The sequence below is a fragment of the Danio rerio genome, chromosome 15 (assembly GCF_049306965.1).
Source record: "Danio rerio strain Tuebingen ecotype United States chromosome 15, GRCz12tu, whole genome shotgun sequence".
NCBI lineage: Eukaryota > Metazoa > Chordata > Actinopteri > Cypriniformes > Danionidae > Danio > Danio rerio.
The window spans coordinates 26,261,560-26,283,784 of record NC_133190.1 but is presented as its reverse complement, the minus strand read 5'-3'; the positions used below and the strand labels follow the sequence as shown (position 1 = coordinate 26,283,784).

General features: G+C 33.9%; 1 protein-coding gene across 1 annotated transcript; it reads left to right on the top strand.

The window, feature by feature from the left end:
- Positions 1-384: 384 nt before the first annotated feature.
- Positions 385-9,118, top strand: si:ch211-167j9.5. Its single transcript, XM_688510.9, has 11 exons — positions 385-470; positions 1,668-1,749; positions 2,417-2,618; positions 3,975-4,113; positions 4,192-4,290; positions 6,467-6,627; positions 6,731-6,868; positions 7,978-8,089; positions 8,178-8,277; positions 8,697-8,796; positions 8,882-9,118. Exons 1-11 carry the CDS (start codon positions 455-457, stop codon positions 8,933-8,935), a joined length of 1,203 nt encoding a protein of 400 aa, XP_693602.5. The 5' UTR covers positions 385-454; the 3' UTR covers positions 8,936-9,118.
- The last annotated feature ends 13,107 nt before the right edge of the window (positions 9,119-22,225 follow it).

Genomic DNA, 22,225 nt, shown 5'->3' with positions numbered 1-22,225 from the left:
GCCGCAAAGAGAGTTTTTTTTAAAGCATGTGCAGCCAGGAAGTGTATGCTGTTCTACTTTTAGAGTGCTATAAACCACAAGTGCTGAAGAATTGTGGCTTGTTGTGCTAAACAGCACCTCAGCCTCAGTGGTCTTCATGCATGCTTGTGTATTGTTCTTCTTGTTCAGAAGAAGGTTGAACGATGGTTCATGTTGCATAATGAGCTCAACCTGCCAGGGAGCTTTTTCTGGTCTTTTTCTGATCACAGAAGATGTTTGCTATTTTAAATTTTGCATGTGAATGTATGAGGAGACAGTGACTGGTTGATCTTTAAGGTATGTATTGTGTGTTTAATTAGAATTTTGAAGAGGCTGTGCGAATTTGAATGGACAATGTTTTTCCTGTGCCTTTTTCTCTTTTAGTTCTGCTAAAAAGTCTCTCAGATGACTAAAACGTGATGCTCTCAGTATCATTATGGGAGATATTAAAGGTAGGTTTAGCTTACAAATTTTTTACACTTGAAGGAATTTTTGTGTGTTTTTTTATATATATATATATATATATATATATATATATATATATATATATATATATATATATATATTTTTTTTTTTTTGTGTGTGTGTGTGTGTGTGTGTGTGTGTGTGTGTGTGTTTTATGTGTGCGTGTACAGTTTAGGACAAAATTATTAGCCCTCATGTAAAATATTTCAAATATTTCCTAAGTAATGTTTAACAGAGCAATTTTTTTTCTTTAAATAAATAAAAAAACACTTTCTTACAAAACATTTCAAACATTTTTAAAAAGGTTAATACTTTGTCAGCCCCCTAAGATTTTTTTTTTCTTCTATTATCTACAGAACAAACCATTGTTGTCAAATTACTTGCCTAATTAAGCTAAATTGCCTGGTTAAACCTAGTTAAGCCTTTAAATTGTACGTTAAGCTCAATACTTGCAAAATACTTGTAAAATATTACACTTTATTATACCAAAAACAAAACAAATAATTGATTAGAAATTTGTTATGAAAATGATTGTTTAAAACTGTGTTTTTTATATTTAAAAATCTGTTAAACATCACTTGAGAAATTATTGAAAAAAAGACCTACGATTTTAAAGGAAGGCTAATAATTTTGTCTTTAACGGCTTGTCTTTAACGGTATACAGAGAGAGAGCTGTATCATGTAAGTTCATTTATATATTTAACATATAAATAGTTTAGATGCAAAAACCTCAAAATGCCATTTGATGTTTATTTCTAAAATTAGCATTTTTCTCCTGTGTGTAGGGCTTAGTCGTTTTACTTTTACAGTGACGAATTAAATTCTTTTCATTGTCTTTAATGTGAAATAACTGAACGTAAACATAGAAGGCTGACACACATGCTAATTTTAGGAGAAAATTTCACACAGCATTTAGAGGTTTTTGCATCTGAGCTCTTCATATGTACATAACTATATTAAGCAATAGTTTAGTTTAGTATAAGGCTAGCGAATCGTGGTGAATTACACAAACGTTTATGTGAATAGAGAGAGAGACAGATCATTTTTATATTTAAATCTTATGTATATATAACATATAAAATGTTTTGCTTCGTGAGCATTGGATATTTGTTGTTTGTGTCTATCTAAAAACTTGCTGTTTTTTATTTCACTTCGATCATATGAAATTCTCCCCGCCTGCACAGATCCTGGATTCATAATTCTAATCAGCGTCTATGGTGTTACCGTTTTCTTCATGGCTGTACTTGGGTTCCTCTGCTTTCACAAGTATATTTAACTTTATTATAACACACATTTTGATGCGTAAAAATTTTTTGTGTGAATATTAAACTGTAGATTAATATAGTGTAATTAAGAGAGCACAAGAAAATTCTCATGATTAATAATTAATAATTGTGTGTCAAAATAACAAAAACGTGATGTTTTCAGATAAGTGAAAATATCAGTGTTTGGTGGACTAATGGTGAAATAAAAAAGTATTGTCATTTATAATGTTTCATGTTAAATTTGGAATATTATCAGACCTTTAAATGAACAGAAAACAAATATTAACGTTTTACAGACAGCTAGTAAAGCTGCACAGTAAATACAGAGATACTGAGAATTGTCAAGAGGTCTCTAAGTTTTTCCATAGTTGTGTGTGTGTATATACTGTGTCTGTAAAAGAGTTAATTTGCTAAAACACAACCACTGTTTCAGAAATGTAGTTTTGCAATTGATGTTTTGCTTCTCAATACAAAATATAAAAACATGATTTCTGAAAATGACCTAAAATGCTGCTATCTGTTTTGCAAATGAAGTCATTGTATTTTTCTACAGTAGTATAAAAATGAGCAGATACTACCATTACAGCATTTTCATCAATACGTTAACTAGTAATATGTATAAAATAAAACAATATTTTTAATACATTAAGTCTCTGTTTCCTCCGCAGATATCGGTCATTGAAGAAGACCATAAGGGACCTGAAGCAGGGGAGGCCGACTGTGATCCCTCGAGCAGCTTCTCATGATTCTTCACCTCCGTCCCCAAATGTCCTGACTCTTCCAGAGGCACCAGAGCCAATCGCAGAGAGCCCGTTACAAAGACAACAAACCAAATCCAGCTGCAAGTTTCCTTGGAAGACTTCACAACAGGTTTTAACTGTGCTCATTTTTAAATCTTTCAATTCAATTCATCTTAGTGCGTTTACAATGTAGATTGTGGCTTAACATAGAAGTTCTTGCAAAATTGAAGTTGAAACTGTGTCAGTCCAGTTTTCAGAGTTGAAGTTCAGTTTAGTTCAATTCAGTGTGGTTTAGTTTCACTGCTGAAAGTTCAAACACTGAAGAGCAAATCCATTGATGATTTTTAACTGGATATATTTTGTACTTACATAATGTACAGTTGAAGTCAGAATTATTAGCCCTCCTGTATATGTTTCCCAGAAAGATATGTTAAACGGAAAGATTTCTAAATATTATAGTTTTCAAGAGTTTGCCCTTAGCTGAAGATTGATTATGAAGCTAGTTTGGTATGCTGTTCCGGGAGAGTGCCCTGAACTCGTGAGGTCCTCGAGCCCAGGGCTCCCTCCCATTGCCATGTAGATTGATCCTGTGAAGGTGCTGTCAATTTAGATTTGTCCAATTGCTTATGTTACATGTTTTTTGGTCTGTGGGAGGAAACCGGAGAGCCCGGTGAAAACCCTTGCAAACACGAGGAGAACATGCAAACTCCGCACAGAAATGCCGACCTAGCCAGGAAGTGTCCGAGCCGGTGACATTCTTGCTGTGCGGCCGTGGTGCTAACCACTAGGCCTCTGTGCTGCCCTGACAAGGAAATGGGAGGAGTAGGGGTGGAAGGGGGGATTCTTCAAGATGAAGATGGCTGAATTAAGATACTCTGGTTATTTATAGTGATTAAAGAGTTGTCTGATTGGGAAATCAGTGTTAGCTTATGTGGACCAGGTGCTATCAGTCATAAGCACGTGCTCCTCTCGAAATTAGTTTATAAATAAACTTCACTTAATAGCTCATTTCTAATAACTGATTTATTTTATTGTTGTCATGATGACAGTAAATAATATTTGACTAGATATTTTCAAGACAATTTTATACAGCTTAAAGTGACATTTAAAGTAACTGTATAATGACGGTTTGTTCTTTAGACTATCGAGAAAAAATAGCTTAAAGCAGCTAATAATTTTGACCTTAAATGGTTTTTAAAATATTAAAAACTGCTTTTATTCTAGCCGAAATAAAACAAATAAGACTTTCTCTAGAAGAAAAAATATTATAGAAAATACTGTCAAAGTTTTTTTGCTTTGTTAAACATAATTCAGGAAACAATTAAAAAAGGAAGGAGGGCTAATAATTTTGACTTCAACTGTATATGTGATGCAGATAATGACTATACATGATGAATTTGCTCTAAAGAATGTAATTATCATCACTCTAATAGGAATTTAAATGTATTTTTTAAATGCTCAAACAACGTTACATGATTTTCTTTAGGTTCCACGGTTCACAAAAGAAGACCTGAACCTTATTCAGCTTATAAAAGCTGGCAGAGAAGGAGTTTTTTACAAAGCAAGGATAATAAGAGGCACTTGCAGAGGCCACTCGCTGATTACGTGCAAAATTGGAAAAGAAGGTAAAACTGAATGCACTCAAATAATTCAAAATATGATCGTCTTTTGAGCTGTTGTTTTAGATGCGCTGTCATTTGCAGGTATGACGTCTAAACAGATGGAACATGAGGCGTCTATTATGAGAAAGCTGGCGTATCATAAAAATGTGATGCAGCTGCTGGACTGGAATACGGCGGAGGGTAAGTCAAGCATTTTGTATTTCAGCATTACACGACTCTTATAATCTTTAAATGCTAAAGAGGAACTACCAAACTAGTTGGTAGTGTTCTGAGTGTGCATTTAGCACAATGTGTTGTGGTTTTAAAGGTGTGAACTGTGACAGTCTGTTTCTTTAATAGGCCACTCGATTTGAGGCTTTTTTATGTCCTTAGCAAAGTGTTGCCTGCTGAAGTGTACTAATATATAGTTAAATCAAAGATTGTGGTGGCTTTTTTTTCTTATGTAGAACAATTAAAGATGATTTAGCTGAATCCATGGTCATTGGCGATTCATGTAATGCGAGTTAATGATCACTCTTTTTGAGATTTCAAAATCCTTGGATACAAACTAGTCCAAATCAATCCATGTGTGTGCCTTCAGATGATGTCTTTTAAAGGGAAATGATAAGTCTGTGCAAGAGATTAAACAATATTTACTGAATTTTCAGCATTGATTCACAGCCTGGGCGAACAGTTTTCGGTGTGCACAAAAGTGTAGTGTGATCGTTGACTTGCATTATACCAATCGCCTAGGACTACAGATACTATAAAAGGTTATGTTCATACTAAATAAGACCTTCTTAATTCACAACATACATACACGATTTATTTGTTTAAGATTATTTTTAAACAATTTTAAGAGATTAGATATTCTTTTATGTTAAGGCGATTATGTTCAATTTTTATGGAATAATGCAATGTTTACTTTAAATGTTTAGCTCTTCATATCTTTATTTTTGAAATTCCTGAATAATTAAATGAGCATCACCCACCTCTTTAAGAACATCTCTTCTCTGATGACGTGTTTATTAATGTGAAGGCGGGACAACAAAATGTCACTCAAATGAGATCCAAAGCACAACCATCCAATCAGTTTCCTGATGGAAAATCTCATGTCCTACTCTACTTTTGTTTTCTTGTTTGAGAAGCTATTTTACTCACAACATACAGTATGTCACAATCTGCTTATATTGAGATTATATGGAATCCTGATTCCAGCCTCTACTCGTTTTAATTGAGAAAAATAATAGCCATTTATGACAACTTTTTAGTTGTATCACACATCAAAGCTTTTTTTTTTGTTGTTGTAATATTATAATGAATTGTAAACAATGGATTACAGTCTGGCTAAGATTAGGCACTGGTTTAAACATTATTATCATAACTTTCAATAGTATTTCAGCAAATTATGAGCGAATATTAGTAGTACTTACTGTTCACTTTTGGCATCTGATAAAACATTTGGACCCAAATACTGTGAAGGGTCACTTCAGATTTAATGGGATAGTTCACCCTAAAATCAAAATTCTGTCATTTACTCACTCTTTAATGTCCCAAACCAGATTGAATTATTTTGTTCTGTTAAGCACAAAGTAAAGTTTTACAAACTAATTTTGAGAGAAGCATGTTATGTGATTGATTGCGGCTGGTCTCTCATCTGTATTCAGCAATAATCCAATCTGATTGATCCAAGCCTAGAATAAAAAGACTGATTTTAGCCCTACTTTCTCATTTTCGTTTTGGAAGAAACACCCCTTCCACCCCATCTCCTCCTTTTCCTCCTTTACCAGGGGGAGCTCTCAAGACTTACCTGATCTCAGATCCCCTTGCATGCTGCACATCGATATATTTGCTCTTCAGTGTTTAGACTTTCAGCAGTGAAAATTAAACCATGTGAACTGAACTAATCTAAACTGAACTTTAACTCTGAGAACTGGACTGACACTGTTTCAATTTACTATAATCTTCTATTTTTAGCTGCTTTGACACAATCTACACTGTAAAAGTTCTAAATAAATAAATAAATAACAACAACATGATAATTGTTCAGACGGGAGCCTTGGGCTCAATTATTTCCAAGCTCAGGGTTTTCTCCTGGGACAGCATGTCAAACCTTCTAATACCGTCAAGCAATATCTAAGTGTGAACTCTTGAAAAATTACATTAAGAAGAATTTGGAAACTTGTAACAATTGACCATAGTGTTTGTTTTTTCCTAACAGGTTTGCAAAATTATTCTTATTATTCTTATCTTTTGCGAACAAAAAGTAAATGATGACAGAATTAAAATTTTTGAGTGAATTATCCCTTTAACAAGCGGACTGCTGCATCTTACAAAAAACTAAATAAAGTGGTTGTTTGTCTGTGTGTTTTTTCAGAGCCGTATTTGCTGATCATGGAGTTCATGAGCTACGGGACTCTTCGCACATTTGTTCAGAAACACAAAGATGAACTAAGTGCAGACCCAGAATTGCAACGCCATTTCACGATTGCGTCCTACCACATCGCCATGGGCATGGAGCACTTACGCTCCAAAATGGTACTGCAAACTGCCACAGTACCAAAAAAAATTCTTAATGTGCATTCACCATAAACACAAATGAAAAATGAATGATATTGGATGATCTCTGCGCATCATTTAGGTGGTGCACTGTGACCTTGCATTAAGGAACATTTTGGTGGGTCGGTTTCCATGGGAGACGAAGGTGGCTGAGTTCGGCTTGGCCAGAGACTTGACCCGCATGAGGAGCAGACGCAGCAGCAGGAAAAAACAACACAAGGTGAACTAATCATACTTAATTAATTAATTCAACATCAACTCTGATTACTGAAAATCCTGAAATGTTCAGACAACTCAAAGCATTCGTGTAAACAAATAAAAACATTTTGTCTGTGTGAAATCATAATTTACAATGTTACAATTTTGCTAGCACACAAGGTTATTCTTTAGGTGAACAATGGAGTATATTCACAGCTAGTGTTTTACAGCCAACGATAAACTTCCAGTGAAATATTTTTGTGACTATTTTCAATTTCATAAGGTTCCTTTTATAGCATCGACATCATAATGTAATTACAATACAATCCATTAAATGAGCATTCGTTTAGTTGTTTAAGCATAAAATTAGATGAAAGACTGTGTAAACACAAGTGCTGTCAGTAGCAGAAGACTAGCTCAGAAATTCCATTGAAAATACTGGGGTCATAAATTTACATATTTTAAAAACATAACAGGGAACAATGGAATCTAATGCAGTGCTTCATGTTCGGTCTGATACCCACTTTATATCAAATATCATTCAGGCATTATTTTTAAAAGAAATCAGATCTTAAACGTGCCGATTTTGTCTTGTCGCTATTTTGTCTTGCATATACCCCATTAATCCATGGAATTTAATTCACTTGTAATCTTCAATCAATTCAATCAATGGCCATTTGCTTCCGCATTTGGAGTGGCGGTCCTTCTCTTTTAGTAATTTGTGCAGTTTGTTTCCATAAACGTCACTTAAACTCCAATCTATATGATTAAGTGTTAGTTAGCAATAGCATGTGTTAATATATCTATAAAAGAGACTATTTTATGCACTTGCATGATTATAGTTGTGGATCATGCAGTATATTCAGCTTCAAAGTTTTGTCAACTCATCCTCAATCTTCATTCACTCTTCACAGCAATGGTAAGTCTACAAATTACAACATAATAGAAGAAAAAAAAATGTAACTTTAAAAAAAAATGACTGACTAATTTATGTCTTCTTTTGTTAATCTTGTGCAAAAACAGCAAGAATAGCACTTAATTTCAAGACTTACTTTCCTGATGCAAAGAAATCTACATTTTAAATTCACCTGAATATAATAACGTAACTTGTTTCTGTGAATGTGATTTCAGGAGCGTGTGCCCCTGCGCTGGTACCCTCCAGAATACTTCCGGAGCAACTACTACAGCTTTAAAGGAGACGTCTGGGCTTATGGTATTGTGCTGTGGGAAATGCAGATGTTCGGTGAGAAATACTGTACTTGTGAGATTTGGTTGATTTGTTGAATCGTTTTGATGAACGTGTTATAGATATTGGATTTTATGTTTCACAGGCACCTTGCCATACTCAAACTTAAGCACGTCTGAGGAAGTGGTGTACAATATCTGTGCTGGACTAAAGAACCCAATCCCCAGAACCTGCCGTCCTGAAATGTAAGTCATACACAATCAAGTCCATTTTGTAGAAAAACGTGTATAATAAAATATTGTATACATTAAAAAATGTTTGAAATATATCTTGAAAAGGCAGCACGGTGGCTCAGTGGTTAGCACTGTCGCCTCAAAGCAAGAAGGTCGCTGGTTTGAGTTCCGGCTTAGTCCATTGGCATATCTGTGTGGAGTTTGCATGTTCTCCCCGTGTTCGTGTGATAATTTCAGGTCAACAGCACTCTTAGAAATATGTTTCCTGAAAAAAGTGATGTTGAATGCTTATTACCCCCACTGTAAAATGCAGAGAACTGAGTGGATGTAGTATCAGAATTGTAACAAAGCTGCAGCTTCCACTGCAACGTCCTAGACACTGCCAGTATTTTTAAACTTGGTGCTTTTGTGTTTTATATCTTATAACGTAGGGAACAGATCATACGGGACTGCTGGTCGGATCCATACACATCTAGACCTTCATTTACAGACATTGTCAAGATCCTGGAGAATATCGTGGAGAGCGATGGGGTGAGGCATATTCATCTTTGATCCACTCGTCACTCTTTACCTTTGTCCTGCAGATAAGTGATTAAACATTACTAATGTGTTGCAGGATTACGTGCACATCGACAACCAAATGATCTTGAATGCAGAAGGGATTAATTAAGCAAAACAACACATCGTTCTGAACATCAAAAATCTCATTCTTTGTATGCAGGCATACTTTTTGTTTAACAATGTTTGCAGTTAAGAATTTAATTGTATGTAACGCTAACAGCCAAAAGGCAGTATTATTGACGCGAGTCATTTTATAAAAAATTTCTTCTAAATAAAGTCAGTGTTTTATTGTGATTAATTTGCTTTATTTTAACACCATGTAATTTAATAAAAATATATTTTTAATTAAGCTTCTATTTAAAGTTAAGTGTTATAAGTTAATTTTATATTAATATATTAAGATAATTTTATAAATATGTTAAAAAAAAATTTTAAAAACACTTTAGCTTAAATGTGCATGTTTTGGCTACTTTCTGAAATAACAAGTTACTATAATCATTACTATTGTAAATGCTTAAGGGATGTTCTACCAGAAACCTACTTTTTCACTTATTAAAAATGTAACAGGGCCTGACTTAAGCTTGTCGTCTTCAAAAAATCATACAAAAACAAGCATGTAATCATACAATTCAATAATAGAAGGCATCCTTGATCACTGTCAGCTTCACCTCCATCAAATGACGTCACTTCTGAGTCATAGCCTTAAAGTGTATCGCACACATTTTATGGTGAATTTAATGCAAATGTGACTGGACTGACAGAACATGGAGACAATTGTAAATTTATTTGTATTATATATATATATATATATATATATATATATATATATATATATATATATATATATATATATATATATATATATATATATATATATATATATATATATATATTTGTAGAATTGATTTAAAATGTGATGTTTAATCAATTAATGTGAATTAGAACAACTTAAACTTGCTATTTCTATATTTTTTCTAAAATACAGTTTCTATCATAACAAAAACTTCTAAAGCTGTTGGTTCAATTGGGCTGAGGAAAAGGACAATGACAGGGTTTGTACATTTGTAAAGTGTTTTTAATAAAGAACAAAAATCTGAGAACCAAATGAATGACTTATTACTTTACAGAACAACTCACAGAAATCAACCATCAGGCCATTTTAGACATTTTTGGGATGAAATACATTTTATTCACTGTATTTTTGTTTTGTTTTTATGGACAGAAAATGTATGTTTCTGGTAGAATTTCCTTAATAATTGAATTTATGATTAAATAATGACATTATTTTATTTGAAATTTGCAAGCAAATTTGGTTACATTTCATTTTAAGGTACAATCCTCACTAATATCAAACTAATAACTATGGCTTTTGCCTCAATAAACTCCTAATTTGCTAATTCTTAATAGTTATTAAGGTAGTAGGGTTTAGGTGTTGGGTAGGATTGGGGATGTAGAATAAAATCATGCATGCACAGTATGTACTTCATAGGTAAAAATAAACAGGCAATTTAATGATAGACAGATAACTTAATAAGCCATTGGTTAATAATGAGAAATTGGTCTGACTATTAACTAGTGGCTTATTAAGTTACCTGTCTATCATTAAATTGCCTGTTTATTTGTACTTATGAAGTACATTTACCCTATTTTATTTTAAATTTCAAAGTAAATTTGGTTACACTTCATTTTAAGTTACAATTATCGCTCTTAACTGACTACATTAACTATGACTTTTGCTTCAATGAACTCCTATTTTGCTGCTTGTAATAGTTATGAAATTAGTAAATGTGCTTCAGTATTAAGTAGGGTTAGGGATGTAGAATATCTGTACTTCATACGTATAAATAAACAGCCAATTTAATAATAGTTGGGTAATTTAATCCACTAACTTAACTTAAGCCTCTAGTTAATAGTGAGAAAATGGTCTTTAGGCTAAAGTGTTATCGTAAATGTGTTTAAATGTTTATAGAATAAAACAAATATGAGTCTAATGAACAATACAGAACCTTACCTTACCTAATAAATCCAGAGAAACGGACAAACTTCAAATGGCTGTATATTTAAATGTTTATTTTCTTCCTCATATGCTAACAATGATTTTACTTGAAACTAAAATGACTTAAACCAGGTTACATACACATTTATTTATTACTACTAAAATTCCATGACTTTTCCAAGACTTTTCCAGAACTTTCAAATACATTTTCATGACGTAATATTTCGTGTAATGTCTGCAAATACATGGTACAAAATAAGAAAAACAAAGACGTTCAAATTTATTACAGCATATCATAGAACACGGAACAGTCTATTTTGTTTGAATTTGTTTTCATATCTATGTAAAATTGATTTTGATGATGCTTACACAGCACAAACAATGTGAGAGCAATTTTTTGGCCAAGGACAGAAAATAAGGGCTGCACAACATATAATTTCAGCATCGATATCGACACAATAGTCACATCACAGGATATGAAATGTTGGGATTATAGTTTAATGTAGAGTTTAATCATAATGGAGTAAAAGTTTATCATCCGCATGCATTTTTAAACAGATAGTTTACCCAAACATGAAATACCATTTCCTTTACACCCTTCACTTCTTTCAAACATTTATGTTTTTTCTTTTTTTTAATGAACACAATAAGAATATAATTAAATAACTCCTGTAGTATTGAAACAATTGAAGTGTGATTAAATAGTATTTTAATCCTTGAGTAAACTGTCACTTTAAGGACCTGTGACTGTGAACATTTCAATATTTCAAATTTTAAAACATCCGGACACAGGAATTTTTTTGTAACTTTATTAAAGATTAAATAATATACAATGAAGACTATGCAGTGTTGATAATTCAATATCTGTACCTGAATAGTGAATACCTAAAAACTATAATTCACTTTTATCTTTACTATATTTTATTTATATTTGCTTGTAATTTGTTTGTTATATATTATTCGAGATTCACTCCTCTACAAAATCCCCCCAATCAATCCAAATAAACCTGTTAAATCATCTGGTGAAATTGTATTCACATCGCAATATATCACAAAAATACAAAATACCATAATGTCAGATTTTTCCAATATTGCACAGCCCCAATTCAAGTATCCAGATATTTGTTGAAGTAATTTCCATGACTTTTCTAAACCTTTGTGGGTTTTTCTGTTTTTCAAAACTTTTCCAGGCATGGAAAATGCCATGTCAAAATTCCATAACTTTTCCAGGACCGTATGAACCCTGTAAAACTATACTAAAAACTAAAATGCTTTTACATACCAAAAAAAAAGAAACAATGCTCATCACCGAACATCTATTATTTTGATGGTAAACAGTGGTTGCTGACATAGATGTATCTTTTTTTTTTTTTTTTTTTTAAAGAGCCCATATTATACATGAAATAGGGTCATATCTTGGTTGTAAGGGTCTCCAACAACAGTCTAATATGCATGCAAGGTCAAAAAACACTTTCATGGTCTTATAATCTGCATTTATTTTTACCTAATTATCCCAGCGACTCCTGTATGAATCGTCCAGTGATTCATTTGTTCCCAAACCCCTCCTTAGCGCGAAGCTAATCTGCGCTGATTGGACCGATGACAGTCTGTCACGATTGGTCGACTGCCTTCAGTCAGAGAATGAAATGCCCAATAGCTAATCAGCAATATAAAAGTAATCACAGTTCATACGCGCTCCACAGTGTAGGCGTGGATTTTAGCTGCCACACACACACACACACACACACACACCTCTGGACGACAACGCTCCCGCTTCCGCCCGCACCCGCCAGGTTTTAGCCTGAACCCGACCGCTCCCGCTTATATTTAGAATTTCTTGTCCCGGTGCCCGAACCGCCCCGTTTTCTGCCCGCCGCGCCCGATCCCGCTAAAGAGCGGGGGAGAACATAACCGAAAATCACCCAGCTAAACAGTCCAGAGACAGCCAGACAAAGCTCTCTCTCTCTCTCTCTCTCTCTCATACGCGCGCACTAACACATACACACAAGCGCCAAGCAGACACTCAGGCAGGCAAAGCTCTGTCTCATTCGCATAGCAATATCCACGATATTGCTAGAAAGCCCGCTCCCGTCCCAAATTAAACCTGTTACCGACCGCTCCCGCGATTGATTCGGAAATTTATTCCCGCGCCGCAGAAATCTGGCGCGGGGGCAGCCGCGGGAATGCAGACCTCTACCACGGAGCTCCGTAAACAAACAGCACGCGTCGCGTTTTTAACGTGACTTTGCACGCTATAAGAGAATATAGCCAGTTAACCTGATACAGTGCACGCGGTTACAGGTAACAAATCACAACTAAATACATTTGCAAGCTAGAGTCAACGAGGCAACTTTAATCGCACGTACTTACATTTGAGAAATGGAGGAAGAAACTCATCCTGACTTCCATCAGTAAGTTACACTTTACTGATCCTTACTTTAACAAACGCTGATGAAGTATTCTTTGTAGCCTGTAGTTTCCAGAAGTTTCCAACTGCTTGGTTATAATGCTGAGGTTTCATCTCTGGGTAGAGAATCGATAATGTCCATCTGCGGTGTGACTTCAATCGACCGGCATGTTTGTGTGCGTGTGTTTGTGGGTGTGTGTGTGTGTCTGGGTTTCTGCGTCAGAGGGCGGGGCCTCAGGTTTGAAATCTCCCGGGTTTGCGCGTGCACGTGAATAACTTGGTTTCGTTCGTACGTCATGGCGAAACACCTAATGAATCGGTATCAAGGCGACTCGTTTGAAGCACTATGAGTCGACTCTTTTATAGATGAATCAACCGTTTTAAACACTGTATTCTTACAGATTTAAGCCTTAGCTGGATACTTCACTTCACTTAGAGCTGTTACACACTACATGGAGGGGAATTTTCAAAAACCCATAATATGGGCTCTTTAAAGTCTAAACACTTTAGTAATATAGTGTACAACCAAGCACAAGTGGTCAGAATACAAACGAGTCACAGGTGATAAAGTATTAAGGTGCGTTCGACATGAAGCTCAGCTGCAGCCGGTGATCAACGAGATTAGCCGAGCGCAGGCGGGGCGGAGTTGAAAACGGAGCCGTCAAGACGGACAGCTGGACACTTCGGGACTCAAAGTTGCTGCAGTCATGATGACCGATCACATGGCGTCATCATATTTTTTTGTTATTTTTATTTATAACAACAAAACATTTACAAATAAAACAGAATACAGTCTCTACAAACTGTAGTTCCTTTTTAAACAATAAGGGAGAATTATGAATAAAATATATAACAAATGTATGAGAGAAATAAGAGGAAATGAGAGGTTAATATAAACATAAAAACGAACAGGTCTATTAAATACAAAGCAATAAGCATAAATTCTAGGAGTTAAACATCAATCTTTAGGCTAATACTTCTTGTTTGAATCTGCTAAAAAAGGGTTTACATATATGTACATTTATAGATATAAAAATTTCCCATGTAAAAAGCAAAACAAGGTGTTTTTATTAGGTCTTAATAAATGACATTATTTTGGATAATGAATGAATTTTCAAAAAAGCATTTTAATCCAAAAAGATTGTGTTGAAAAGAACAAAAGGTAAAATAAGTGAGCTATGTAGAAGTTTCCCAGAAAGAGCAGGTAGCCTTTAAACTGCTAGACAGGAAATAAAATATATATTTATATTATAATAATAAAACCATTTTATAATTATTTAATAAAATAGTTCTTTAATTTGTTAAGAGAGCTTTAGGGGGGCAGGATCAATGATGATGATTTTCTTATTTCAAGTCTGTAAGACTTATTTGAGTTCATATATAGGTTATTCACTAAAATATACACTAAAATATATCATTTAAATCGTTCGTGGAGATAAATGCAGTAAATAGTCTGTATAAAAAAGTTAAAAATAAACCTGTGCAAACAAGCTAACCTTTATAACCAGATTATTTAACAAAAGATGATACTGAAGTAAAATATTTGTAGTCTTTTAATAAGCAAGATGTGTACAGGATAGAGAGGGTGTGAAAAGTGAATTGTTTGTTTTGAAACTTTTGAATCGGAATTTGTCCAATAATAAACCCGAAATACACGTGTTTGTTGTCATGTGGTGAACTCGGCCAATCGTGTAATATCGGTGTCGTCATCAGAGCTCCTGCAGTCGCTCTTCAGAAGCTGCACGGTCTGAGTTTGCCGTCTGATCTCGGAGCGCTGTCGCGGTACTTTGATGCCACATGTGACAGTCACGTGGCGTCGGCGCAGCATCAATCCGGACAAGATTTCTAACCAGAATGCACCGCTTTAAGACAGATTTCGATCGATCTGCGCAGCGCTGCATGAAGTCGAACGCACCTTTAAGCATTTCTCCCAAAGTAAAGTGTGTCTGAACCAGGTCCAAGCTAAATGCCAGCAGGTGTCTGTAGCTTTGCTCACTCTCCGCCTCTTTGCCCTTGTTTTTTTATTTATTTTTTTTTTTTATTTATTTATTTATTTATTTTTTTTATTGAAAATACAAAATCCAAATACAACAAAATGGGATTCAACTTTACAACTTGTGTGTTATATATGGAAGGCTCAACACAAAATAATATACAAAGATACAAATGTAATATACAAAAAACATTCAAGTTAAATAAATCCAATAGTGAAAGGAAAAAGCAAAAATTAAATGAGTAAATAAATAAAAATTAAGTACAACATATATCATCTATGGCAAGTTATATATAACAAATAAATTGAACATTTTTAAGGCATTTTTTGTTTTCATTTTAACCAGGGCATCTGAAAATATTTTAAGTTCTTTTTTAAATACAATAAGTAATGGAGGAGTTTTGAAATATCTACATTTATGAATAAAATATTTGGCTAACACAATTATCATATTTATCAAATCGTGCAAAGTAGAACCATCTTTAGTAATTCCATATAGTACATTTTGTAATGTAAAAGTCGAACCTTCAGCAACCACGTTTTTTATTATCAACCAGTCTTGTACTTTTTTCCACAATGATTGAACGGCGTTGCAAGAGAAAAATATGTGTTCTGTGTCTTCACTAAAGTGTTTACATAAATGGCATGGTGAGTTTTCTAAGTTAAATTTTAGGTGTAAGAATCTATTAGAAGGGTATATATCATTTAATATTTTAAATTGTACTTCTTTTGCCTTGGGGAGAATTGGAAATTTAAGATAAGTTGTTCTAAAATATTTAACAGTATTTTTATCCACTGAATGAAATAACCTATTTCTTAATACTTGATAAGGGAAACAAGATTGGATAATAATTTGTCTTAAATGTTTATTAGTGCAAAGTTTATTATCAAATTCAATCTCACCAGTATATAATAAGGGAAGGACTGGAGTAATTTTCGAATAGGATAGGTAACTTTTCATTAACATTTTTATACCTGAGGGTATAGCATTAATAACAGTGAAAAATTGCTTTGGATGACAAGCAAATCCGTGTCTTAGAGTGAAAGTATTGTAATCTAGAATATTGCCCCTTCCATCCATTAAGTCTGTTACTGACCAAATATTTTTATTTAACCATTCTTCATAAAAAATGGATTTGTTCCTGTGTAGAATATACTTGTTATTCCAAATAGGGGTATTGTGAGGTGTAAAATTGTGTGTGTGCGCTAGTTTCCAAGACAGCAAGACTTGTTGGTGGAATGCTGAAAGCTTCACTGGGAGTTTAGGCAAGTCAAAATCACATCTGAGAAGAAATCGGATGCCACCTAGTTTGTTAAACAAGGCACAAGGAACAGTGTACCAGAAACTCTCAGTATTACTCAAAAACCTTTGAAGCCATTTCAGTTTTAACATACTATTCATACTTTCGAACTCAATAATATTAAGACCACCTTCTTCATACGATTTGATAATATCAGATTTTTTAATATAATGGGTTTTGTGTCTCCAAATAAAGTCATACATTTTTTGGTTACTTGTTTTTATGATTGCTGAAGAGGGAGCTAAAGCTTGAGCAGGATAAATTAGTTTTGATAGATATTCAACCTTGGATAGAAGAATTCGTCCAAAAATGGAAATATCTCTCTGCAGCCAGCAATTCAGGATACCATTAGCTTTATGTACTTTATTTTCAAAGTTTTCTTTGATGTTAATGTTTGAATCTTTTGAGATCAAAATGCCTAAATATTTCACAGTTTCTTTTACTGGGATGTTAAACAGGGATAGATCTGGACTAGGGTGAAGAGCTAAAAGTTCACATTTGTTTAAATTTAATTGGAGGCCAGATGCTTTACAAAAAGAACTAATTAAAGAGATAGCTGGAGAAATTTGGTCTTTATTTTTTAAAAATAATGTGGTGTCGTCCGCTAGCTGACTAATTCCTATTGTTTTTCCGAAAATATTTAATTTCTCCACTGAATTATCATATTTAATTTTTGTAGCTAACATGTCTACCGCTAAAATAAATAAAAACGGTGACAAAGGGCACCCCTGCCTTATTCCGCGGCCAATCGGAAATCTATGTGTAGTGCCAGAAGGGAGAGATACTGAACTATTCATATTTCCATATATCATTTTAATAATATCAACAAATTTATCACCAAAGCCAAATAATTCTAAGGACTTGAAAATAAAAGTGTGCTCAATCATGTCAAAGGCTTTCTTAAAATCTGAAAAAAGGATAAAACCATCATCCTCTATTAAGTCACAGTATTCTACCAAGTCCATCACCAACCTTATATTATTATGAATCGACCTACCTTTCAGAAAGCCAGATTGGGATTCGTTAATTAAGTTATGAATACCTTTTTTTAATCTATTAACATATGCGTGTGTAAAAATTTTATAATCACTGTTGAGTAAAGTGATTGGGCGAAAGTTATCAATCAATTTTAAGTCTTTATCAGGTTTTGGAATTAGTGTGATTAAACCTTGGTTCATACTTGGACCTAAAGAACCATCTTCAATAGATTCACGGAAAGCATCAAATAGTAATGATCTAATATCATTCCAGAAAAATTTATAAAAATTAGCGGTGAGACCGTCAGGACCAGGAGATTTATTCAATTTAAGCTTTTGAACAGCAGAGTCAAGTTCTTCAATTTGTAAATCGGCCTCACAGCCTTCTCGCCACTCGTTGTTGATACGGGGAATATTAGGTAATATTTTATCAAAAAATTCATTTAAATCAGAATGAGAAAGGTTGGAAGAATACAAGTCACTGTAGAATTTAAAAACATTCTCCCTGATTATAGTGGGGTCTGAGCATTCTGTGCCATTTATTAATAGAGAAAGTATAGAGTTATTCTGTTGTCGTCTCTTTTCTAATCTACAGAAATAAGAAGTACTTTTCTCACCTTCTTCTATCCATTTAGCCTTAGAACGTATATAGGCACCCTTAGCTTTTTTAATGTAAAGGTTGTCAAGTTCTAATTGTAAAGAAATTATTTTAGTCTTTTCTAATTCAGTTAATGTACTATCATTACAACATTTATTAATTTCGTAAATAATATTAAGTTCCTGTTGTTTCCTGACTTTGGCAAGTATTTTACTGTAATTAATAGAGAATTCACGAATTTTATATTTAAGAAATTCCCATCTGGCTTTATTAGAACTAAAATTGTTACTGTTTTTAATATCTAGAATTAGCTCCCTTATTTTTAGACAAAATTTTTCATTATTAATTAAGTCAGAGTTAAATTTCCAATAACCCTTAGTTTTTGATGAGGTATGATCTGTTTGTATTATTAAGGAAATGGAACAGTGGTCTGTTAAAGGTGCTGCAGACATTGTACAGTCTTTAGCCAATAAAAGTAAGTTATCTGATAATAACCAATAATCAATTCTTGATTTGCTGGCTGCATTGGGTCTAAACCATGAGAATTGCCTAAGGCTAGGATGAAGATATCTCCAGACATCAATTATTTTAAGGTTAGAACAGAATTTGGAAACCAAGGGATTTAGCAGAGAAGATGTGCTTTTAGGAGGATATCTATCATAAGTTTCATCCGGTACCACATTAAAATCTCCACCCACAACAATATTTTCTGTAGGGTATGATCTCTTTAAATCGGAAATTACAGAGGATATTTCCTGCAATAGATTTTGATTCAATTTAGAATTATTGTAACCATATACGTTTACCAGAATGAAAAAAAAGTGCTCAATATCTAACACCACTGCTAGCCAATGTCCATTAGGGTCATATTTAGCAGAAATTATTTTCCCTGGACAGTTATTAAATAAAATTGCAGTACCAGCCGAGTGGGAGGAACCATGGCTAAGTAAAACTTTATCTCCCCATTGACTAGACCAAAACGAAGAGTCTGAAACAGTTGAGTGTGTCTCTTGTAAAAAAATACATTGAGAACCATTACTTTTACAAAATAAGAACATTGCTTTACGTTTGACTTTGTCTTGGATGCCCCTGACGTTAAGTGACATGAGAGAAATTTTGAACTTAACTGGAATCATAACAAAAATAGCAAAAGATGAAATAAAATAACAGAAATTTGTTCACAAAAGAGGAAATCTCAGAACGGGTGGTATAAACCCCAAACAGTTATAACCACAACAGAGCATACCTCCCAGCCTAGCGTTTCTTAACAGTCATATTTCAAACTGTCCTACCATAAAAAGGACAACTACACAGTCATGCGGCGTCAATGCGCTTCCCTTCAATATACCCAAACGGTCCACGGTAGTAGGCTATCTTTCCTGCTTTTCGCGCCTGATCGATCAAAGGCCACAGCGCAGCACGGGCCAGCCGGTCCTCCCTCGTCATATCCTCCGTGAAACGAACTCCGTGGTCACGGCACACAGATGAATTTTTAGTAGACTTCCAAATTTCGTCCCTGTATTTACGCATTGTGAACTGCACAATCACTTGCCTGGGTTTACCTAACTCCTTCTTGCCAACTCGGTGCACTGTGTCAACAATGTCTTCTACTTTATGAATCAAATGCGGAGCAATTTCAGCGATCATGGCAATCGTTTCTTTACGAGCATCCTCCTCGGGCTTCTCTTTCATCCCGTTGATCCGGAGATTCCACCTCCTTTTATATCGCTCTAGCTCTGACGTTCTGCTCGCCAGGTCTTTGTGTGATGTTGTTAGAAATATGAGTGATTTGCTCGCTTCTGCACATTTTTCTTTGCAATCTTTAATTTCAGCGGCATTGAATTCAACCGCCTTAGAAATCTCTGCCACCATGATACTGTTCTTTCGCATCTGATTCGCCATGTCTTCTAACTGTTCATTTTGTACGTCAAAACGAGCTGTCAGTGATGTTATGGCTTGCAAGAGAGTTGCGTTAGTGATGTCATCATCATGAGGTTTTAGCTTTTTTTTATCGTTGTCTTTGGTCGGGGTGAAATGGGATGCATCACGCCGTTTGTCTGTTTTAGCCGTCTGTACCTCCATTTCTGGATCTGAGGCCGCGTCCTTCACTGAAGTGATGTATATCTTTGGGTGGGTAGTCTGCTGTGAAGATTTCGGCATTTTGACGATGTAAAACACCCCTGTGGTGTTTAAAAGTTGTTTTAGGTAGGTGAAGATGAGAATTTTTGAATTCTAAAGATAAACTAGAAGTTACGCTAGGCTGCTCGGTGAAAACGCATGCGTTCAGCCCGCCATCTTGTCCCCTCCTTCTCTTTGCCCTTGTTTGGTATCCCGCCGTCGGTGTGATGACGCGCTAACAAAATGGCGACGGTTGGCCGCGCCTACTTGTGGCTTTTTTTTTTTTTTTTTTTTTGTAATTAATATACGAAAATGAGAATATATAATCACAGTATGTTAACAGGAAATCGAAGAGACAAAAAGAGCAACAATTTTGGAAAAAGAAACAACAACAGATAACAAAAAAATAAACAAACAAACAAAAAAAAAACAGGAGTTGTAAATACATTACAAGTTAAAGAAAAAGATTATATAATTTACAAATTTCAGTTGTTTTTAAAGCCTTTTTTGTAAAAGAGTTAGACACTGTTTCAAAGTAATACTGCATTTCAGTAAGCAAAATATTAAAAAAAAAGGTTTTTGGTTTGAAAATTTACATTTATGGATATAAAATTTTGTTAATAAGACAAGAAGGTTAAGAAAATATGTTTTCTTTTTATGTAAAGCCCCCGTTCCATAATCAACAAAACCAAATAAAACATTCTCCCACAGCAAGGAAAATTCCTCATCAACATTCTCAATTATAAAAAGTGAGAAGTCTTTCCAAAGCAAGAGTAATTGCATTGCCAAAATAAGTGAACCAGGGACTCAGGGTGCTGCCCACAAAATGAACAATTAATATTAAGATCTTTTTTATATCGTACTAAAAGAGTATTGACTGGGTATGTACGGTGAATAATTCTGAATGAAACTTCTTTTATCTTATTTGTAATTAAGTAGTTATTTGGGATGAGCCATATTTTTCTCCAATCAATATCCGAAACAAAAGAATTCCAATAAAAAGTAACATTTGGAACTGATACAGTTCCATTAAGAAATAAAAAACGTATTGTTTTGTTTGAAGAAGCTGCAGAGAAACAATATTTTCCAATCATTGTAGTAGAAGGGTCTAAAAGAGGTAAAACAGAAGGATAGGGGATGCCTTGGAATAATCTAATAACACCAGATGGTATAGCATCAAATACCACAGCAAATTCTTTAGGGGGGATGGGAATATTGAATCGATTAAGAAATTCGTTATAATTTAATAAATGGCCATTTGAGTTAAATAATTGACTAACAAGCAGAATATTTGCTTCAAACCAGCGCTGAAAGAAAAGAGATTTGTTTTTATATACAATATTTTGGTTGTTCCAAATAAAATATTTGTGAGGAGAAAAGTTGTGCTTGTATAATAGTGACCAGGCAAGAAGAAATTGTTTATGAAATTGAGATAATTTAGCTGGTATTTTCTCAACCTTATAATTACAGAGTAATAAGAAATTAAGCCCTCCAAATTTAGAAAATATGTAATTTGGAATAAAATTCCAGATTGAGGTTGGATTTTTGAGAAAAATTTTTCCCCATTTAATTTTGATAGTATTATTAAATGTACAAAAATCCAGCATATTAAGACCCCCATTCTCAAAGCTATTCATAATTACCGATTTTTTAATATAATGGATACCATTTTTCCAAATGAAATTAAATAATATTTTATCAGTATGATTTAAAATGGATTTGTCAACATGGAGAGATTGAGCAGCATATGAAAGTCTGGAGATACCTTCCCCTTTAGTAAGAAGAATTCTTCCCCTCAAAGATAAATCCCTCTGGAGCCATAAGTTTAATTTTCTACGAGTTTTCTCAATAATAGGATCAAAATTAATAGAGCATCTAACTTTTTCATTTTTACAAATAGTGATACCCAAGTAAACTATATTATCTTTAACTGGGATATTATTAATTGTAGAAAGACTAGATTCTTTTACTGAAAGTAATTCACATTTAGATAAATTTAAAAAAAGACC